Source organism: Desmodus rotundus, chromosome 8 (assembly GCF_022682495.2).
Source record: "Desmodus rotundus isolate HL8 chromosome 8, HLdesRot8A.1, whole genome shotgun sequence".
Taxonomy (NCBI): domain Eukaryota; kingdom Metazoa; phylum Chordata; class Mammalia; order Chiroptera; family Phyllostomidae; genus Desmodus; species Desmodus rotundus.
In genome coordinates, this window is record NC_071394.1 from 107,366,875 (window position 1) to 107,386,705 (window position 19,831).

At 42.9% G+C, this 19,831-nt stretch overlaps 1 protein-coding gene across 10 annotated transcripts in view; it reads right to left on the reverse strand.

Moving 5' to 3' along the window:
- Window positions 1-19,831, reverse strand: part of NEK11 (NIMA related kinase 11) — a 199,258-nt gene that overhangs the window by 87,563 nt on the left and 91,864 nt on the right. For 9 of the 10 annotated variants that reach the window (XM_053929433.2, XM_053929435.2, XM_053929432.2 and 6 more), the window contains 3 exons: window positions 18,472-18,591; window positions 15,588-15,672; window positions 10,766-10,880 (listed from right to left, as the gene is read on the reverse strand). In XM_053929433.2, coding sequence (XP_053785408.1) covers window positions 10,766-10,880; window positions 15,588-15,672; window positions 18,472-18,591 — 320 coding nt within the window. The remainder of the gene's footprint in view (window positions 1-10,765; window positions 10,881-15,587; window positions 15,673-18,471; window positions 18,592-19,831) is intronic. The other variant, XM_053929436.2, reaches the window with a different exon arrangement.

Consider the following 19,831-nt stretch of genomic DNA (forward strand, 5'->3'; position numbering starts at 1 on the left):
TTTTATTTTTTTTGTTTCATAAATTACTTTATTGTTGTTCAATTACAGTTGTCTAGATCTTATTTAATTTTAATTAATCATGCACTGCTTAATGACGGAGCCTTCTGAGAAATGTGTTGTTAGGCAATTTCGTTGTGCGAACATCGGAGTGCACGCACCCAAACTGAGATGGTACAGCCTGCTGCACGCCGGGGCTACGTGATAGGGCGTGTCGCTCCCAGGCTACAACCCTGCGCAGCATGTTAGCGTACAAGAGAAAATGATGCGATCCGGAGACGCAGTGAACACCAGGTGTATAAGGCCGCTGCTGGCGTAACGTGGCGTGCTGTTTTACAGCAAACATTTTTATAAGTAGAAAAAATACACTGTGAAATAATAATAAAAATATAGCATAGTAAGTACATAAACAAGCAGACCAGCCATGTATTATTATTAAGTATTACATACTGTACATAATCGTTGGTGCTATCCTTTTACACGACTGGCTGCAGAGTAGGTTTGTTTATACCAGCATCTCCAGACACACGTGAGCAATGCGTTGCCGTACGACTTCACGTCGGCTACAGTGTCTCTAGGCAATGAGAATTCTTCAGCTGCGTTATAATCTTACAGGACCATTGTCACATGTGCAGTCTGTTGTTGACCAAACTGTCATTATGCAGCGCATGACTATAATTACAATTTGAATTTAAGCAACCACAGGTGGCTATGGAATTAGACACCATGGTTCTGGACAAACTGCTCATAGTGTGTGCTCCTCAAATCAGCAGCAGCAGCACCAGAGAACTAGTTAGACATGCACATTCTTGAGCTCCATCCCAGACCTACGAATCAGAAGCCCTGGGGGTGGGGCTCTGCCAGTGCAGTGCTGGTAAACGTTTAACAACTGGCTCTTGGGGACAGAGAAGCCCTGATTAGGAGCATTTGCCAACATCCCTGGTGTAAATACCATCACCATAGCTGATTTCAAACTACACACATATCCCTGAACACGAGACTGGAAGGGGATGTATACAGAAGACTGTGAGAGTCCATCAAGGGTTTTGACCAATCAGAAAGCATGGACTCAGACACATCAAGCAAAGCCACCGTGAGGAGCCAGGCAGCCCCCTCAGCCTCTGTGTTTGAGGTAGCCTGACTCAGATTATCACGACCTGCTCATTTCTGAGCGTGGACAAGCCTGAGCCTCGGCCCCTCAAAGCAGAGGGTCACATCCCACGTGCCCTCCATAAGAGAAGAATTCCAAACCTTCCAGCATCTCGACAAATGATATCACAGGCGTAACCCACCCCAGCGGCAGACCCAAGACAGAGGCTGCACCGACCCTCCAACCACAACACTCACTCTTCTCTCCCACCTAAAAAAAAAAAAAAAAAGATTGAGAATCTGCTCCAACTGATTTTTAACTAAATCTTTTACAAATTTCAAACAATTTCTGAGGATACTTTATAGTTGTTCACAATATACAGTAGTCAACTACTACTTAAACACGTCACTATGCCACTTGTAGGGCATGCCCTTCTTTAAGATAAATACGGCCTGCCTATCTCACCAGATTTGCGGTAAGAATCAGCTGATTTTACTATGCACATACAATCACATCAGGAATATCGTAATTCCACGTGCAGCCCCCTGAGAGAGACAAATCATACATTTATCAAAGTGAGCGCAGACTTCTCCCTTTCTAGAAATCTGTGCTATGGAAAAGCATCCTGCTGACATGTCTGTGTAGTCTCACTAAAGGAGAAAGTCATAGGAAGAAGTCAGAGCAACTTGTCTACAACCGGGCCTTCCTTTATACATATGGCCTGCACGGGAGAGTGCAGACCAAATGCCTATGTATCAGACAAACTCCTGATTTCCTTGCAAGCCCAGCGCCGAGAGTTCCATTAAAATAACTGCATGTGTTACCTGACTATTTCTACTGCAAAAGTCATAGTCACGCCTACTAAGCTCTATATTTTAATCTACTGAATTTGGCCTAAGTCCCAAATGAGATGACAGTGGAAAAACTAATGTATATTCTTGCCCTTTTTATGCTTCTTAGTACTAAATATATTTACATTTATAATGTATTTAGAGCAAATAGCTGGAAATTTTAGCTGCCAGTTTATGGGCTCGAGGTGGCTGGCATAGGAGCATCTTTTAAAGACAGAACTTTGTCTAGGGTCCTACTTCTGGGTATAACAATGGCATCCCTGACCCACCAACAGGAGGACACACACATTTGCAGGGACCTGGCCTTAGTTATAGCAACTGTCTACAGGCTTGACAAGGAAGATAATTTTTCTTGCTGCTAAACTAACTGGCCCAGATGGATGCAATTAAGACCACACTTTGGCAGATAAACTAACCAACTGGAGTGATTTTGTATTTCTCATAAATGCAAAAACTATAAAAGTATTGCATTCCAAGTCATACTTAATTCATATAGCAAAGGTGTTTATAAGCTATAATTAGAAGGACTCCCGGGTGGTTAAAAACGGATTCAGAACCAATTCAAACATGTTATGTGGAACTTGAGAAAATATTGCAATTTGCTTTGACACTATATTTTTTTTTTAGTGAGAAACTGTTGTGTCTTTCTGTTTCATTTACTGAGCTAAGCTCTTTGGATACCACCCAATTTATTCCTCACTTAACCCTGAAAAGTGGGTATCATTATTATTCCCATTACACAGGTGAGAAAACTGAGGCTTGGAAATATTATTTTGCTCAAATTCACACAGCTAGTAAATAGCAGAACTGGGAAAATGATGAAGTCTAGATTCAAACTTCTTTCTTTTTCTTTTAAATATTTTATCTATTTATTTTTAGAGAGAGGGAGAGCAAGGGAGAAATTGATGTATGAGAGATATATCAATCAGCTGCCTCTCTCACACCCCAGTTAGGACCCCCACAACCCAGGCATGTGCCCTGACTGGGAACCCAACTGGTAACCTTTCACTTTGCAGGATAACACCCAGCCAACTGAGCCACACCGGTCAGGGCCAAACCTCTTTCAAGTACACTAGTACGCTAGTGGATTGCTATGAAATATGCATGGGTATTCTTTCTTCTTTTAATTTGAACATCCTGGAGGTACAGTTCCTCTGAGTTACACAGAAGTATAGAATTATAGATTGTTTATCCAAATACCACTTGACTCATCTCAAGCAAGTGCAATGACTCAATCACTGCATCCCGCTGCCTCTCAGATCTTTGTCCAAGACCTAGCTGATCAGCTGCAAGGCATGCAGTGAGCTGACGGCCTCTGACGGCAGCTCCTGGGGATGGTGGCTTCCATAAATGATTGTTAAACGTAGGGGTATCTACCAAGAAAAAGGCAACAGCTAGGAGATTCAGGAAGCATGTGTGAAGGATTTCTATGCCCATGCCTCCGAAATTCCTCCTTCATTTTTCATCTTTCTGGTATCCACTTGGTCCATGTCGTCACTGAGCTTAGAGTCTGATGCTTTTCAAACTTTAATGTACATAAGGATCACTGAGATTTTATGAAAAACTCATCTTCTGGTCCAATAAGTGTAGAGTGGGATCTGGGAATCTGCATTTTTAACAGGTTCTCAGGATGCTCCTGGTGCTGGCCCGCAGACCGTGCTTTGAGTGATAAGGGCCTGGCTGTCTGGCTCTCAGCCACTGTGCAGTGACGCACGTCTGTGCTGTGAGTGCTCGTCAGGGCTGCCACCAAATGAGAATCAGTGACTGTTGTTGATGTAACAGGGAACATATACTCTGACTATAACGCCGCCTGGGTGGAATTTTGAGCTGAGAGGTCGTAGGCGTATGACTTACTGAGAGTGAGAAGTTAGAGGTGAGGCCTGGAATGTCAGCAAGACGGCTCCAGACAACGAGGGAGTGCAGGGAACAGGTGAGAACGCGGCCTGCGCACGTTAGCACAGTCCAGAGAGTGACCTCCCTGTTGATGGCACAGAGCTAAAGGGGTCAAGGGAAACATTTTAAAAAATGTTTTCAAAAGCTGCTTTTTCTTAACTCACAGTCACTTTCTAGCCCTCTTGAGTATAGCACTAAAATTTCACATCTGGAGTGCCAAGAATATACAAAGATCAGTCTTGTTCCAAATGAGTAATCTCACAAGTGAAAGAAGGCTAAATGTATAGCTGCAGACTATTTGTTCATAAGCAACGGCTTATACAAATTGTCAAATGATTATATTATATATATATTTTTAAGATATTGTTTACTTATTTTTAGAAAGCGGGGGAGGGAGAAAAGGAGAGAAACATCAATGTGTGGTTGCCTCTCACACGCCCCCCACTGGGGCCTGGCCCGCAACCCAGGCATGTGCCCTGACTGGGAATTGAACTGGTGAGCCCTTGGTTTGCAGGCCTGTGCTCAATGCACTCAGCCACACCAGCCAGGGCTCAAATTATGATATTTTAAAGTGGGGTTGTGGGGAGGTGCAACATAGAGAGAAGGGGGGAGCTAATTTAATTCTATGCTATCTGGAGCCAGGAAAACAGGCCACATAGAGTTAAGCTGGGGAAAGGAGTTGGGTTTGTTCATTTTTTCCTATATTCAAAATAAAAATTAACCTGAGATAGAGAAAGGGTAAAGTCACCTTGTTCTCTGTAGCCCAAAATGCCCAGCTACAAAATGCAGTGAAAGACTGCAGGCATTTGAAACTGCTCTACATATACAGGGTCCAGCAGAAGTAACACCTGCTTGAATGTGGTTGGTGGGGTAATAATATGGGTGTAATGATCTATCATTTTAATTTGAACATTTCACTTGAAGTATCACATCGTATGCTATGATATTGCTATGTACCAGAATTCCATGCTTATGGCTTTGTAACAGCCATGCTTATGGCTTTTTTTATTACAAAAGATTTTGTAATAAAAAGGGGGCGTTATTTGTGTGGGACCCTGTATATACTTAGCCAGATAACCTATAACAGCAAGAAAAAACTCCCACTGATAATTTAAAGCCAAGAAGAGAAACCCAGACAAGTCAAGGGGTTGGCAGGAAAGGATGATCAAAGGTAGCTGTGGAGCTGGGTGTGTAGAGTTGCACTCCACACTCATAGAACTTGTAGCCTTACATGTGAATGCCAGTGCATTGAGCAGTAAGATGAGTTTATGAGGAGCCGATCCTGCAGCCTCAGAGATGAGCCTAACCGGTGAGCTGCAAATGCTGGCAGCAGCGCAAACACACTTTCTGCAGACAGACGCAGAGAAAGTACCTTTCTGAGAATCAGCCACCTTCATCATACACAGACAAAGTACTATGAAACATGACAATCATTTGGGATCTTTTTGTAAGTTTCCTATTTTTCTATTTTGAATTTTTTTTAGAAGCAAGAGAAAAAGAGAAATTGGAAAATGCTATTATTTATGAACGGCAAAAGGTATTAGAAACTGCTATTCCTTGCTGGAAAGTTTTTGTTTTGTTTTCCCCCCTGAAGATATGCTTTCAAAAACTGAAAAGAGTTTGACAAGTGAACCTAGGAGGTGCTGGTACTGATGTGGCCTTTACTGTTGCAGAACAAAACATGAAGCCCCTTTGCGAAGATCAGGCAGGACTAATTTAAATATCTGTCACAAATACCTAAATTAAAGTCTGCTGTAAACACCAAAGGCAAATATTTCAATAATTTCAACAGCAAATTGGCATATGAGTCAGAGATGGTTATCTGACTGCAAGCAGACACTACCCAACACAGCTCCATCAGTTTTCTATAGCAGCTTAGCTTCCTTCGGGCATCGTAATGATACGCTCCAGGTGGCAAGTGCAGGAGCCCTGAGTGCAGCTGTGAAACTTTCATGCTTGGAAAACAATTTCATCGACTATAGGAAAACCACACTGTGGCATGTCCACAACGCTCTCTGAAGCATGCATTATACGCAGTTTTAGCCTATTATATTTTGTATTCTATCCTACTTTAAAGTCATAATTAATGCTTATTTAATTTTCTGCTTAATCGATTCATTCCAAACCTGAACCACAATAGGCCAAGCACTTAAAGATGCTCTCAGCCGGACCAGCAGGGCCCTTAGTTTAACAACCACTGCACGATTTATGTTTAGCTAAGGGATGGCCCATGGAATCACACACAGCTTTCTCAGGTAGGAAACTGAGTTTGAGAGGTCCATGGGTGCTGACTTTCTTTATGAATAACTGATATTCTGGGGCCTGATTTTCCTTATTTCTATTTCGCCTGCTCAGTACACAATGGCTGGTTGGGCAGGTATTATTCTGCATCTACTTTAATTTTTCACATTAGTATAATCTTTTAAATTTCAATTACAGGCACCGACCCAGCCTGTCAGGCGGAAGGAACACTCTAAATTATTAAATGTGCCTTGGGTGGGGAGTCAGTGCATCTTCATTCAATATTAGATTTATTCTAATTATCCTCTAGAGCTCAGAAAATTAGGGAGTAACTGCGGGAGTAAATATGAGAGTCAGGTGGAAACACAAATATAACTCAGCGGAATGTGTGATAAATATGAAACAAAACTACCATCAATTTATGTTCATAAGTCAGGTCTCTGAGTTGTCTAAAGCTCTGGAAGAGGTGGGCCATCTAGGAAGACAGAAGCGGTATTTTGTTTTCTTTTCTGAGGGCTAACAGGCCCGGCAGATCCACAGCTTCCCTGTCTGGGCTATTAATCTTTGTTCTTTTTGCTCAGGCTGCTTTGATGGGTACGAGGCCCTTGGAGACCTGGTGGTATGGCTCCCTGCCATGCCAGTGCCACCCTCCCACCGTAAAGACTGAAGACAGAAGCTGAGGGATCCCAGCACCTCACCCTTAAGTAGCCGATTTTCCTCCTGAGAGAAGACCCCAGAACTTTATTAGCACTTCTGTGGAAGACAATGTTGTTCAACTGACATTAGAATAAAACTCCATGATCATTTCCAGGACTGAGGACTTCGTGTCCCAAGAGACCTTCCCGGTTGTTTACTATCTTCCTAATTTCACCCAAGGTTCTCTCTGCCATTCATTAGCTAAAACAAAGACTAATGGGAATTATTCATGATGTTTTTTTCCTTTCTTTATTTTTCCCTGGATATGTTAACTATGTTTTCTTATTTACCAGCTCATTGAGGTATAATTTGTAGACAATAAAATGCACTCATTTAAAGCATAGTATTCAGTGAGTTTTGATAGATGCATACATCTGGGTAACCATCACCACAATGAAGGTATCAAACGTTTCCATCGCCACAAGGTGTTGGTTTGGAGTCAGCTCCCACCACCACAATCCCCAGGCAACCACTGGCCTCATTCCCATCACTGCAGATAAGTACTGCTGGTTCTAGAACTTCACAGAAATGGACTCATTCAATATGAGCTCTTTTGTTTGAGGCTTCTTAGCATAATGGTTTTGGCATTCACCCACACTGTTGTATGTATTAACAATTTGTTATTTTTCATTGCTAAGTAGTATTCCATTGTGTAGTAAACTAGACGTCTGTTTGCCTGTTTCTCTGTTGATTGACTCTTGTCTCTAATTTGAGGTTGTATGAACAACACAGCTAAGAACATTTGTGTACAGATCTTGTAGCCATGCTTTCATTTCTCCAGGGCAAGTATATAGAAGTGGACTCACCATTAATAGATGCTTTCTTTTCTAAAATTAAAACAGTAAGAAGATCTCATTGTCTAACAGCATTCAAATCACCTTATTTGCAAGTGAACACTTAAAAGGAAGATAAATCGTGAAGCTGCTCACAACTGGGAAGGGCACGTGGGCTTCTTTGGGCAAGCCAAGTGTGACCCTCTTGGGTCAGAGCTTTCTCCTCGCACAGGGAAGGGGCGTTTGTGCCCAAGGAGTGGCTGAAAGGAAAATTAAGAGGCGACAGCTGGTCGGGCTGTCAGGAGACAGCCAGGCTGATGCCAGCGAAGCCTCCGCATTTGAACAATTGGGTTGAGAGCTGCGCTCTGAGTGGGCCCAGGGCCCACGAGTCTCAGACTATTCCAGCTTTGCGAATGCTATTCTGAAACTCAGCTGTAAGTTGCTGAGATAAGGTGAGAGTGCAATGAAGTGCCTGGCAAAAATTAATAATGTGCAAGAAATCATCAGCATTACATATGAGGATTTAAATATAAATCCTTATTTAAAGGAGTCATTTCTTTAATGTTCTACTTGTGTTTTCTCCATGGCTCTGGCTAGATTAAATAAGCTATCATCAACTAAATGCATATCAAATGTAAATAATGTCTCCATGTCTTTTTTCTCTGCAAGTAAACCCTTACATCCCAGGGGGACGTTTTCCATTCAACATCAAAGACTGATTAAACATTTGGTGTAGGAACTTAAAAATGGCTGTGTAATTTTATTTTTCATATAGATGCAAGATAACAAACAAACAAAAACTTCTCTGGGTGCTGACAATTTGGAGTCAAGTCTTCTAAAAGCCAAAAGGAATGGGGAAAATAATAACCCCTTCATGGTTCATCACCAAACTAGTCTCATGTCTCAGAATTTCAGGAGTAAGCTCTATGATCACTAATCATCTCGTAGTTGCCCACCGTTCTTTTAATCAATCATCTACCCACAGGTTACATTTTCATAGTTCTAAGTCTCCCTTTTCAATTTAATATTTAAGAAAAAACAGAATTTAAAAATACAAACTTACAGAGAGGAGTAAATAAGGGAAACATTCAAAAGTATTTTACGAGGAAACCGGCCCAGCTAAAAGTACTGTGTATTTTTGGATCTTACGGCTTATTATGGACATCCAAGCAGTGTTTCCTCATGGCTCATGCCCTGTGGCAGGGCTATCCGGGGAGTAATTCGGCTACTATCGCTCACAATAATTATCCGAGAGACACACAAAGAATCTCTGCCTTATCGAAGTTCCATTACTTGACATGCTTGTGTTTCTTGCAAATCTACTGCTCCCACCTACCACCTCCAAATACATACACTTCGATGGAAACGGAAAGGGTGCTGCTCCGGTAAGCACTGGGAAGCAGGAGCTCTAGAGTGCTGGAGCAAATTACTTAATGTCTTTGGCTTCTCACCTCGAAAATGAGTAGTAAGTATTGTAGTTTTTGCTCTTGAGCCCAGAGGCTGAGCCCAGACTTCTTGATCCTATACTATCCATTCCACTCCTTGTTCTAAGGCTTCCTCTTTACAGACAGTGCTGGCCCTGCCCTCCCGCGGAGCAATAAATCGTCCATATCAGGCGCTACACAGTGGCCCCTCAGTTTTATATTCTTAGAAGGAAAAGCTCACGGAATATTTCTATGCTTCCAAATTCTACCTGTGGAAAATAACAATATATTAAAGAAATGCCTGAAAAAAAGTTTAAGATACAAATCCATCTGATATACATATTTGTTTGTCAGTGACATCGTATTTGTTACCAGGTGGCGGCCACGACACCATTTTAAAAGTGGGCAAATGCCAGCCTGCAGAGCATCCGGTGCCAGTTTCCTACAGCTGGAGGAGGCCACACAGCTCTCACAGCTCAATTAGGAAGGCACCAAATGCAAATTTGGGCTGAGATGACCAGCCAAGCCAAGTTTCACTACCTTCATTCTCACTTGAAGAAGAGAACTCAAGTGCTGCCAGAGAGCGTAGTTCTCCCATCATGCAGCCACGAGGATACACTTCACAGACCTCCAACTATAAGGATCCCATTTGGCCAAGGGCCCAGCAGCCGCATTCTCTCCGCAGCTACTGCGCCTCCCCACGGGCTACTGCAGCAGAGCTACAAAGTCAGGCATCTCTTGGCTGACTTTGCTTAAGGACTGCCTGATGCCTTGGCTGCCTTTGTCTGCCTAAGCAGACGAGTACACACCATGGAACCTCCTCTCCTTTTACTTGGAATAAAACTGGAATCATGGTCGGATGGTTCTCTCAGCCTTTTGCAGCTCCTTTCCTGTTTCCTTTCATGCAAGCATTTCCCCTAATAATATCTTTGCATTTTTAGTCCCATCTAGGCACCTGCTTCTCAGAGGTCCAGACTAACATACCCTTCATTCATTTATTCATCCACTCATTCATTCATTCAAGAAATATTTACTGAGTGTCTATAATGTCCCGGCTCTTTGTCCTAGGCACTGGGGGAAGAGGCGCAAGACTGGGAGGACCCCTACCTTCATAACCGTCCCCTTCAGAGTCATAAACTGCTTCGCTTTCCTTGGCTCTTGCTGTGCTGGGCACCGAGCTCAGAGCACCTCCCACGGCGAGTCCCATTTGTTTTTCACAACAACCCCTGAAGGAGGTGTTATTTTTGTTTCATGGGTAAGCAGAGACTAAGTTGCCAGGGGCTTCCCTGACAGCCAGCTCTTTTACTCCAAAATCATGTTTTCAATCATCAGGATATGATGCATCTCCCCTACTGGGCGCCAGCTCTGAGCACATTTTTTTCTAGCAACGATCACACATCCAAATAGTTGCTTTTTCAAAGCCTGACTTCCTTTCTCACTCGGAGTTTATGGGGGCCAGGAACACCATTTACGGAGGACAGAAACAGGGCTCCAGAGCATCGGCAGTCCTACGCTGTTCCAGAGTCAGATTAGTGACCACATTGTTTAACCCACGCAGAAAGGTCCTTCGCCCGGTGTGAGTTTCTAACTTGGCTTCACTAAGAAAATAGGAGGACAGACTAAGCCCTCGGTTTCTCTGCTTTTCATCCCGGTCACAGCCCAGCTCTGGCAAACAGATGGAAGGTGGTTACATACTCCTAGGGCTTCCGTCAGAGGCCAGCCAGGCCTCCCGCAGGACCAGCTACACCAACCCATGTGTCAGCTGAAAGCACCCTTTTGAATGCTGATGCAAACTCATACCATGATCTCCAAGGTCAATTATGGTGTCCTCTATACTTGACTCGAACACAGCAGGGTCCAGGCAAGGAATGGGCTGAGACTCAGGCAGGTTCTCTGAAGTCGGGTCATCAGATGCCTTGTGGAAGGTAATTAACAATTCATGACAAACATAAAAGTAAGTAGGGCTGCCACAAATGAAACAATATTCTTATTTAGAAGTCTATTTGAAAGCAAAAGCCTACCTATCTTTTCTCTTAAGCATGTTAACATTTTCAATTTCAAGGCAGCAGCCTGGGATAAGAGACACTGCTTTGAATAATGGGGCAAACCATTGTAACCTCCCCTGGCCTGTTTCAGGGCCACGATTAGGGTGGGGCAAGTAGAATGCCCAGGGTGCAAAACTGCAGGAGACACTGACTTGCATGCTCCTGTAAGAGCCAGACTCATCAGCAGCTGAGAACAGGCTCCTCCTCCAAATCTGCGCCCAGGGCATCGCACTTACCTCGCCTCCCCCTCGTCCAGCCCCGCTCAGTTTCCTCATCTCAAAATGAGAGGCACGGGTTTGGACGCCCTCCGAATGCTCATCTGGCTTTAAAAGTTCTGTGATTTTATAAATTCGAATTTCCTAAAAAAGATCTACGAGGCCATGTGAAAAAACTCATACTTCAAAAAAAGTTACATTTCTCAAATGTATCAATAGGTATTTCAATAAATCATTTTGCTTTTTTTTTAGTTGTGTGTGGGTGTTTACAACCTAGAGCTAATGCTGAATTGACTTATTTTCCATGATATATGGCCTTCCTGGAGAACTTCCAAGAGTGTCTTCTTATTAAAAAAGAAAAAAGTTTGAACGAATCTTAAATGAATAAAGCTGTGACACACTGTGATGCAGCGTTTGTGAAAATACCATCATAAAATACTTTTAAGAAGCTAGTTTGTTGTACTGTGTAGTAATTGTTGCATGAGGTGAAATTGATTTCACATTCAAAGGACCAGTAATAGCATGCAGAGAACTTTAAAAACAAAGAATAGAGACCGCATGAAATGTGTGCTTCAGAAATTATTGGAAAGAAAGCATGTGGACTCTCAATTGACTTTGATTTGCTGAGGTTCTCTTTGAAGAGAAGAGATAGAATTGTTATGATTGTTTCTCTTAGAAAGAAAAGGACTTGATCTCCCTTTGATCTGCATTGCTATCGATATCTCACGTATGGAGACCCGATCTGCTATGCACTTTCCACAGACTCCCACTTCTAATACCTTCCCAACTGTGTATGCCACAGGATAAAAAAAAAAAAAGACCGGGGTTATCATGTGTGTGATGGTATCTAGTTGTTTTCAAGCTACCATCCTTTTAAAGAAACAGTGTCTAACATGATTCCACATTCAACTCTGCTTCAAGATTTCAAAGCCCAAATTCAGCCAAGCAGAATATGACTGCCAGAATAAAAGGCCCTGTCAGTTAGGGTCTGAAAAACAAAACACGCCAGTCTCCTAAATGCCTGCAAGTTTTTTATAACGTGGGTAAGAGGTGACACAGGCAGCCCATTCTCTCCCCTGATTCTACCTGCTACGACTGCTTTTGAAATATAAAGTGGTTTCCTTCAGCTGACAAGAGAGAAGAGAGAGCAGCCCCAAGAGATTAGGAAGACATTAAATCATAAATATGTGGATGGGCAAAGATAGGAACATTTTCCTTGTCCTTCCTTTTCTCCTTTATCACATTTTTCTTCAGCGTTTTGCACCAGATTAATTCAACTTCTTTCTTATATTTTATCTTTTTCAGCTCAATAACACCTTTCCTTGAGTGTTTAAAACCCTTCAATCCTTGAGCAAAGTGTCGGCTTCCCATTTTTCTGTCTCCTTTGTTCTCTGAATGTCATTAAACCTGCCTCATTCCTGTGCCTGGGAACGTGATTAAAACTTGCCTCATCTCCTCCCTTCATCCTCCCCCTGAGGCGAACAAGGGAGCCTTCCCTCAGGTCGCTCCTCCTTTCCTTTCGTTCCTATTAAATGGCTTCTTTCCTAAAGAGATTGTGACAAGGTCTATTCATCGGTGGCTTTTTCCTTCATCTGCAGGTGAACTGTTGCTTTCAAGGGCCCCCATTTCTGTCCATTGTGGTCCTGGACCAGCAGCATGGGAATCCCCAGGAAGCTGGTTGCAGCTTGATGCAGGATCCCAGGTCCCCTCCAAAACTAACCCAATCAGAATCTGCATTTTCACAAGACAGACAAAAAGGTGATTTTGAAGTTTGAGAAGTGTTGCAATAAGCCACAAAAATTTGGAGGACGGCCAGTTAATTGTGGACCTGAGAGGTCAAAGAAGGTTTTGCTAAGGAGAAGGTAACATTTGAAAGAGAGGAAGTGGGATGCTATCAGCAGGCCAGAGGGAAATGCTTGTAAGCTCAAAAGAGGACAAGAGACCAGGGAGGTGGGGGTGGGAGGGTGGTGGCTAAGAAACCCCTTCTGCAGAACTGAAACAGCCAGAAGAGGCTATTATTTTCAAGAGTCATGTATCTGCCTGGAGCATTCCCTGCACCCATCATATGCAAACTTAAGAAACATGCTTCTGGAAAGTTCAGGGCCCAAGATGTTGGTGACCCTAAACCTTAGAACATCAAAGAATGAACTGACATCTCTGGCCGAGACAGCATCAGGCACTTCCCCTCTTGCTCCCTTTGTTCCTTCCCGATGGAAGGGGGTGGCATTGGAAAGAACTAGGTAGAAAACGTGGAGTCAGGATTTCATAAAATCTTTGTGAATCCTCTTTGTCTGGTTGGGCCAAGATCTGCACTCTCTGTCTGGCCCTGGGTTCTATGGGATACTATACAGCTAACAAAATCTCCTGAGACTGCCTGCGTTATGGTCTCAGTCTCAAGTTACGTGAAGAGCCCCCAACGACCCTGGTTTATAGGAAGGACAAGATCTAATGTAATGTAGTTGTTCAATATTGATAATAATCATGTCAGAAGTGAAAAAGAACACAAAAACGATTATTTTGAAGGGTCAATAAAGAAAAGAAAAAAGTTACGTAAATTATATGACACAAATGTAAGATCATGCTTAAAACTACATTTTTATTTGCTATATGATAACTTCAAGAATAAAGAAAGTTATTTTTTCATTTTAAAATTGGTGTAACATTGGTTAATAACATTATGTAATATCAGGAGTATAACATTATAATTCAATATCTATGTACTCTAAAAATGTTACCACATCTATATTCCCAAATTTCTAATCTTAGGGGGTAAAATCACTTACAAGCAGGAATTCCTGCACATTTCAGGAAAAAAGTCCCACTTTCGATCAGCTGATTGAACACGCAGTTTACACATAGTAACAAAAATAGAATGCTTACATCAGACTCCTTGTGAGGACCTGTGGGAATGTGCAGCTCTCAGACTTGTGGGGAAGAAAGCCAACAGGCATAGGAAAGAAAACCCATCTTTACAAGTTACTTCAGGACCTAGAACGGGTCTGGGGAGCTAGAGAAAGGCACTTAAGAGCTCAGAGGGGCATCAAGCGGTGGCATCAAGACCCTCCTCTAAGTAGGGATCCAGCACTACTGCTGACCGCATGCCCTTCCAGCCTGCAATTTCTCCGTTAGTCAGGTTTCCCACCTCCCATGTCTCTGGGGCCTGCAACAGTTCCCACAGCTGGCTTCACTTAATGGAGTGGGAGTTCGGTAGAAAATAGGGGGTGGGAAAAATGGGGGGTGGCATATCACCAACATCCCAAATTCTCTGCAAAAGGGTGCAACAGAGGGAGACTCTTAAGGTCAGAAAAGGCTGAGTCCCCCTGTCTGGTCCAACTTCGGTTTTCAGAACTCTAAAGCACTCGCAACCACAAAATAATTGAGAAAGATGAAGAACCTCTCAGAGGGAGGCAGGAAACAAGTGTTCCTGGGCTGTGCCTGGCTGAGCGTGAGCTCTGCTGGGTGCTCTCACTCAGCCCTCGAATTACTGAGTCACAGCAGAATGAGCAGCCTCACACTGCAGGGACCATCCCCACAGTCTCAGGGGACTTGGTTCCTCCTGCCAAAGGAAGGAATCTCCTTCAGATGCAGGGATCTCCAATGAATGAGCAAACAAATTTGAGACAATAAAGTTCTCCATAAAAATGACTCTTTCCCAAGGCGCTTTTACCAGAAGTGCTAAGAACTGGTGTTGGCGTCTATTGTTCAAATATGACCCTGAAGAAAGATGGCCTTAAGTATCAGAACCTACACCAAGTCCAATTTTTAACCATTAAAGAAAACAGTATTTGATATTCAGGGTCTGGGGATACAGAGGACAGGCATTTGAAGCTCACTTCATGTGAATCCACAACCCTATTTATTATTGGACATCTATGGTAGTTATTCAAAGTTCGAATGGGATTAGTAACACAAGGCATGATATGGATGGGAGACAAAATAAAAATGTAAAGAATAAAAAAATAAGTCAAAAAGAGAACAATGGACTAAAGAGAAAATCCAACAAGAGCATGGCTGAAATTCAAAATCAGATATACACATACTTGTTCTGCAAAGTCTCAATTCTAACTCATCAATTGTTCACTCAGTGCTGATTATTTTGTAGGTCCTCAGTATTTGTTGGACAAAGCAATTGCTCCACCTCTAAGCATAGCTGCTTTGAACTAGTGTGGTCATTAACTGTTGGCCTGCATTCTACAAGGAGCATCTTCCCTGGAATTGGACAAAGTTGGTCTGGGTGCTTTTTCCCTACCTTGTCCCTTTCCCTACCCAACTGGCCTCACGAATCTGAAAAAATCTGAGGCAAGACAAGGTTTTTAGGTAAAGTGTAAAATAAGAGTACTTACATGGACAGTTAGTACTTACATCAGCAGGTAGCTGCCAAAAGTTCCGAGATCTCGAATCTTGCATTCGTTTGTTATTTTCTTCATATTTTTCTTCAATAAGCTTTCTGCAAATTTAAAACACATGTAGAAAAATAGCTGCAATGTGCTGAAAACACATCTGTATTATATAGGTAAGTGTGATCCCTGCTTTAACAGGCAAACTGGGGTGTTGGAAAGCCAGGCCAATGGGCCTTCCTCTCGCGAGGACGTGTGTGCCGTGCAGCACCCCCTGGATTCTCCTTTAAAGCACGAACAAGCACTTCTGGCTCCTTATTCCTCCTTAGAACCCCTAAAGTACAGAAGAATACAGTGCTGCTCCCTGTGTGTTCCCTGACTGTAATGACGGGGGGGCGGGGGGGGTCCCTGATGCCCAGCACAGTGCCCAGCACATACTAATAACTCAATAACTGCTTTTAGGGTGAAGTAAACACATAAACAAGGAAATGCAGCAACATTTCAAAATTATGGAAAAGAATATGAGACTCACTGTGGAGGGGAATATTTCTCAGACACGTTTTCTTTGTTTTCTCTACTACGGGAGAGTTGAATTTAATCTATTGCTAAACCGAAAGATAGATTTGAGTTCCTGCGATTACTTGTGTGCTAATTTATACTTAGATTTTTTTTGAAAAGTCGCCGAACATCCCTGTGGTCAAATTTTGTTATCTATAAAATGGGTACATTGTAATCCTTCTGACAACTGAGCCATTTTCTAGCTAAAACACGTGGCCATTCTTGGATCCTAGAAATAACAATCAAAACCAAACCTGATGCAAGTCGTTCATAAAATCAAGAAAAAACGTTATTTAAAAGGCATTGCCTTTAAACAAGAAACTATGAAATGTCATGTAGAAGATCTAAATGGCTTTCTTTTGTATACAAAAATCAGTTTTAATCTGAAAAAATAATTTGTAATATGGATGTGTAATTAAATAGCTCCTTTAATCTGTTCCTAGTAGAGATTTAATGTTCTGTTTACCCTCCACCAATGACATGAATCGTGATAACCTGGATATATTCCCATTTCTGAGGTGATAAAAAAAGATTTGGGATGTGAGTTGACTCAAGGGCTCAAACGATTTATGGGAATGTGTTTTCTCAGTAAAACCCACACTCAGTGGTAGTGCTTTGCAGAAACCAACTTGGACTGGCTCCCAAGGAAAGACTGTGCACGTATCTCCCCAACTGAAGAGTCCACGATATCACGCAGGTAGCTTGAAACTGGAAGAATAGGAGTCTTCCCACCGCAGAAATCGGCAAACAAGTCAGCAGTCACTCCCCGCCCCCACTCAGCTCACAAGCTCACAGGTGGCTGCAATCTAACAATGGACAGCGGGGAGTGGGGAGGGGACAGTGAGGACAGGGGATTACAGGAACTACTATAAAGGACACATGGACAAAATCAAGGGGGAGGGTGGAGGTGGGGGAGGGAGGGGGGTTCGGCTGGGGTGGGGTGGAGGGATGGGGAGAAAAGGCAGACAACTGTAATTGAATAACAATAAAAAATTAAAAAAAAAAAACATCTGCCAGCACACTACTACCCATGAGCACTTTGAAGAAAGTCTTTTTCCACATTTATTAAAGAAAACATGTCTAAGGGAAAAATAGTCTCGCAGAATTCTTACTTGCTTTGTCACTGACAGACCTAGGAGGAATGGAAAATCACCAGGCGGGAAACTGTACTGTGGGAAGCTGGACCCTGGGAAACTGGCTGCCCACCACACCCAGGACGAACAGATGCCCGGCTAAGACTGGGGGCTGGGGACAGCCTATCCGGCATAACAGGATGCAGCTTTAACCCGAGGCGGACAAGATGTACCAAGAACAATAGTCAGCAGAAACGGCACCCAGCAACCGGCTCTTGCCAATCAGACTCTGACGCCTCAAGCAGCTACCCTTTGTGGGGTTTTGCACTTAAAAACCCTGCCCTAAGAACAACCAAGCAGATGTTAACCTCCCTCAGTTGGCTCCACTTCCCCTCTTATTCCCCGCTAATAAACCCTGCTCCTCGGCTCGCTGTGTCCGTCTGGTTTCTTGAGCGACTCCGACCTAACAGTCATGATATTCATTACAAGTGCAAGGATATGTCTAAATCATTTTTCAGATACATTGACAAGTTCACAAAATGAACACATTTGAGATTCGGGTTTTTTCCATCTCCCTAGTTCTTGGTTGGGGCTTCTAAGCTACCAAAACATTGGCAGTAAAAGAAAGAAGAAAAATTAGGAAATTGGATAACCTCCCAACTGAAAAATCAGCCTTGAGAAATTGGGACTCCAGGGCTTCGGAATGCCCCCTTTCCATGTCAATCCTCTACTTCCCGGTGGCGCTTCCGCACCCCCCCAGCCCTGCCCTGAGCACAGATGTTTCACGTGGCTTCACCTGACAGACCAGGGCTCTGTTTCCACGCTGCTTCCTAAGGCCAACAATTTCCTGCCAGTACTTTCTTCTCTCTGAAGACCAGCCAGGTCTCCTGGCAGAGGGGATGCATCAAACACCTAGAGAGTGAGGGCCAGACCCCGAGGTCACCCTTTTCCTCGTCTCACTGGGTAGGTACAGAAGGTGTCAGCAACAGTAAGGTTCCATTTGGAGGCTGATGATGTTTTCAATCACTAGTAACCACCCTGATAGTCAGGCTTCCTTTTCACACAAGACTGAAAGCCTAACGTGAATGACACCTGGCGTGCAGTCACCATCAAAGGCCCAATAACCATCTTTTGAGGGAACAAGTGAATGAACAGATACATGTGTAAAGAGTATGCGCATGTTGTTTTCTTGTTTTGGCTTTGCTTTTCTTCAGTAAATTCCTTCAGAGCCCTGGGAAGCGGCCAAAGGGCTGGGGGGCCTGAGGGAGGGCAGCTTACTTCAGAGTCCGGGCTCTCTCATCGGCCGCCTGGAGCTTCCGCAGCCGCATCCTCTCCCTCGGTGTGGTTTTCTGCACTTCAGAGAGCGCCCACAGGGTCTGTAGGTGGATCTGTTTTTGCCTAGAGAAAATAAAGATTCCCCACACAGAACACATCCCAGACGTGCTCAGAAAAATTAAACAAATATTTTACAGAAGTATCATTACACTACTACTGAGGAGGGAGAGGCATCTCGAGACAGGCCAGGCAAAAACTAATAAAGTCTGGGTAGGTAATGAGCCAACCAGGACTGTGGCTAATTGGCAATATTTTTCAAATTAGATTTTTGTTTAAAAGCAAATTATGTACTTTCCAAATTTCTGCTCATTTCATTGCTTATAACTGACTTTCATAATGTAAGACAAATTAAGATTCTGGTTGTTAAGAAATAAATAGACTGGCAGACTAATTCGACCATGTGGATAGAACACAACCTTTGGAAACAGGCAGGGCTTGAACCCGATGTGCACCCTCCTTCATTAGGTCTGTAGCCTTGGGCACGCTACTGAACCTCTCTGAACCTCAGTTTCCTCATCCATGAAGAATGGGTTTATCGTGGGTATCATATGAGATAATGTACGTACAATGTCTGACGCATAAAAAGTATCCCGGATGACGGCATTATAATAACGAACATTTACTATGTCTTCTATTCTAAGCCTAACACAGTAGGCACTTTCACGGCAGCTTGGCATAGTGGTTAATTATACCGATTAATAAGATTCTCTGGGTTCAAATCTTATATGCTCTTGGGAAAGTTACTTGACATCTTTGTAATCATTACAAAATAAATAGTACCTACTTCATAGGTCTGATGTGAGCTTAGATGAGTGAATTCATGAAAAGTGCTCATAAACAGATGGTCATTACCCCCAAAATGTTAGCCAGTATTATATAAAGAGCCTTTTTCTTTAAAGAAATGTGCTTACACTAATCATGTATTGAAAGGTCTACAACCACATTCTCAGTGACATTTGTGTCTGTGCCTGACGTGGCTAGGGCCCAATACTACAAAACGCAGTAAGAAATGTGACGATAAAATTGTAATGACCATTTAGGCAGGTCCCATCCCTCCAAAACACCATCTCCACCAGAGCCTCCAGGGGACATGCAATTTCCAGAAATATACACCCCTTATTTTGTAAGACCAAATAACTGCCCTTAAAGCATAGTCATAGATCTTGAAAATAACAGTAACGATTTGAAGTCAATACATCATAATGTGAAATACCACCCAAACAACTGGATTCTAGTGCACTTGAACTATACACGGTGTTTCATAATTACAGTGCAAAATGATAACGAAAATCAGTCCAGTACT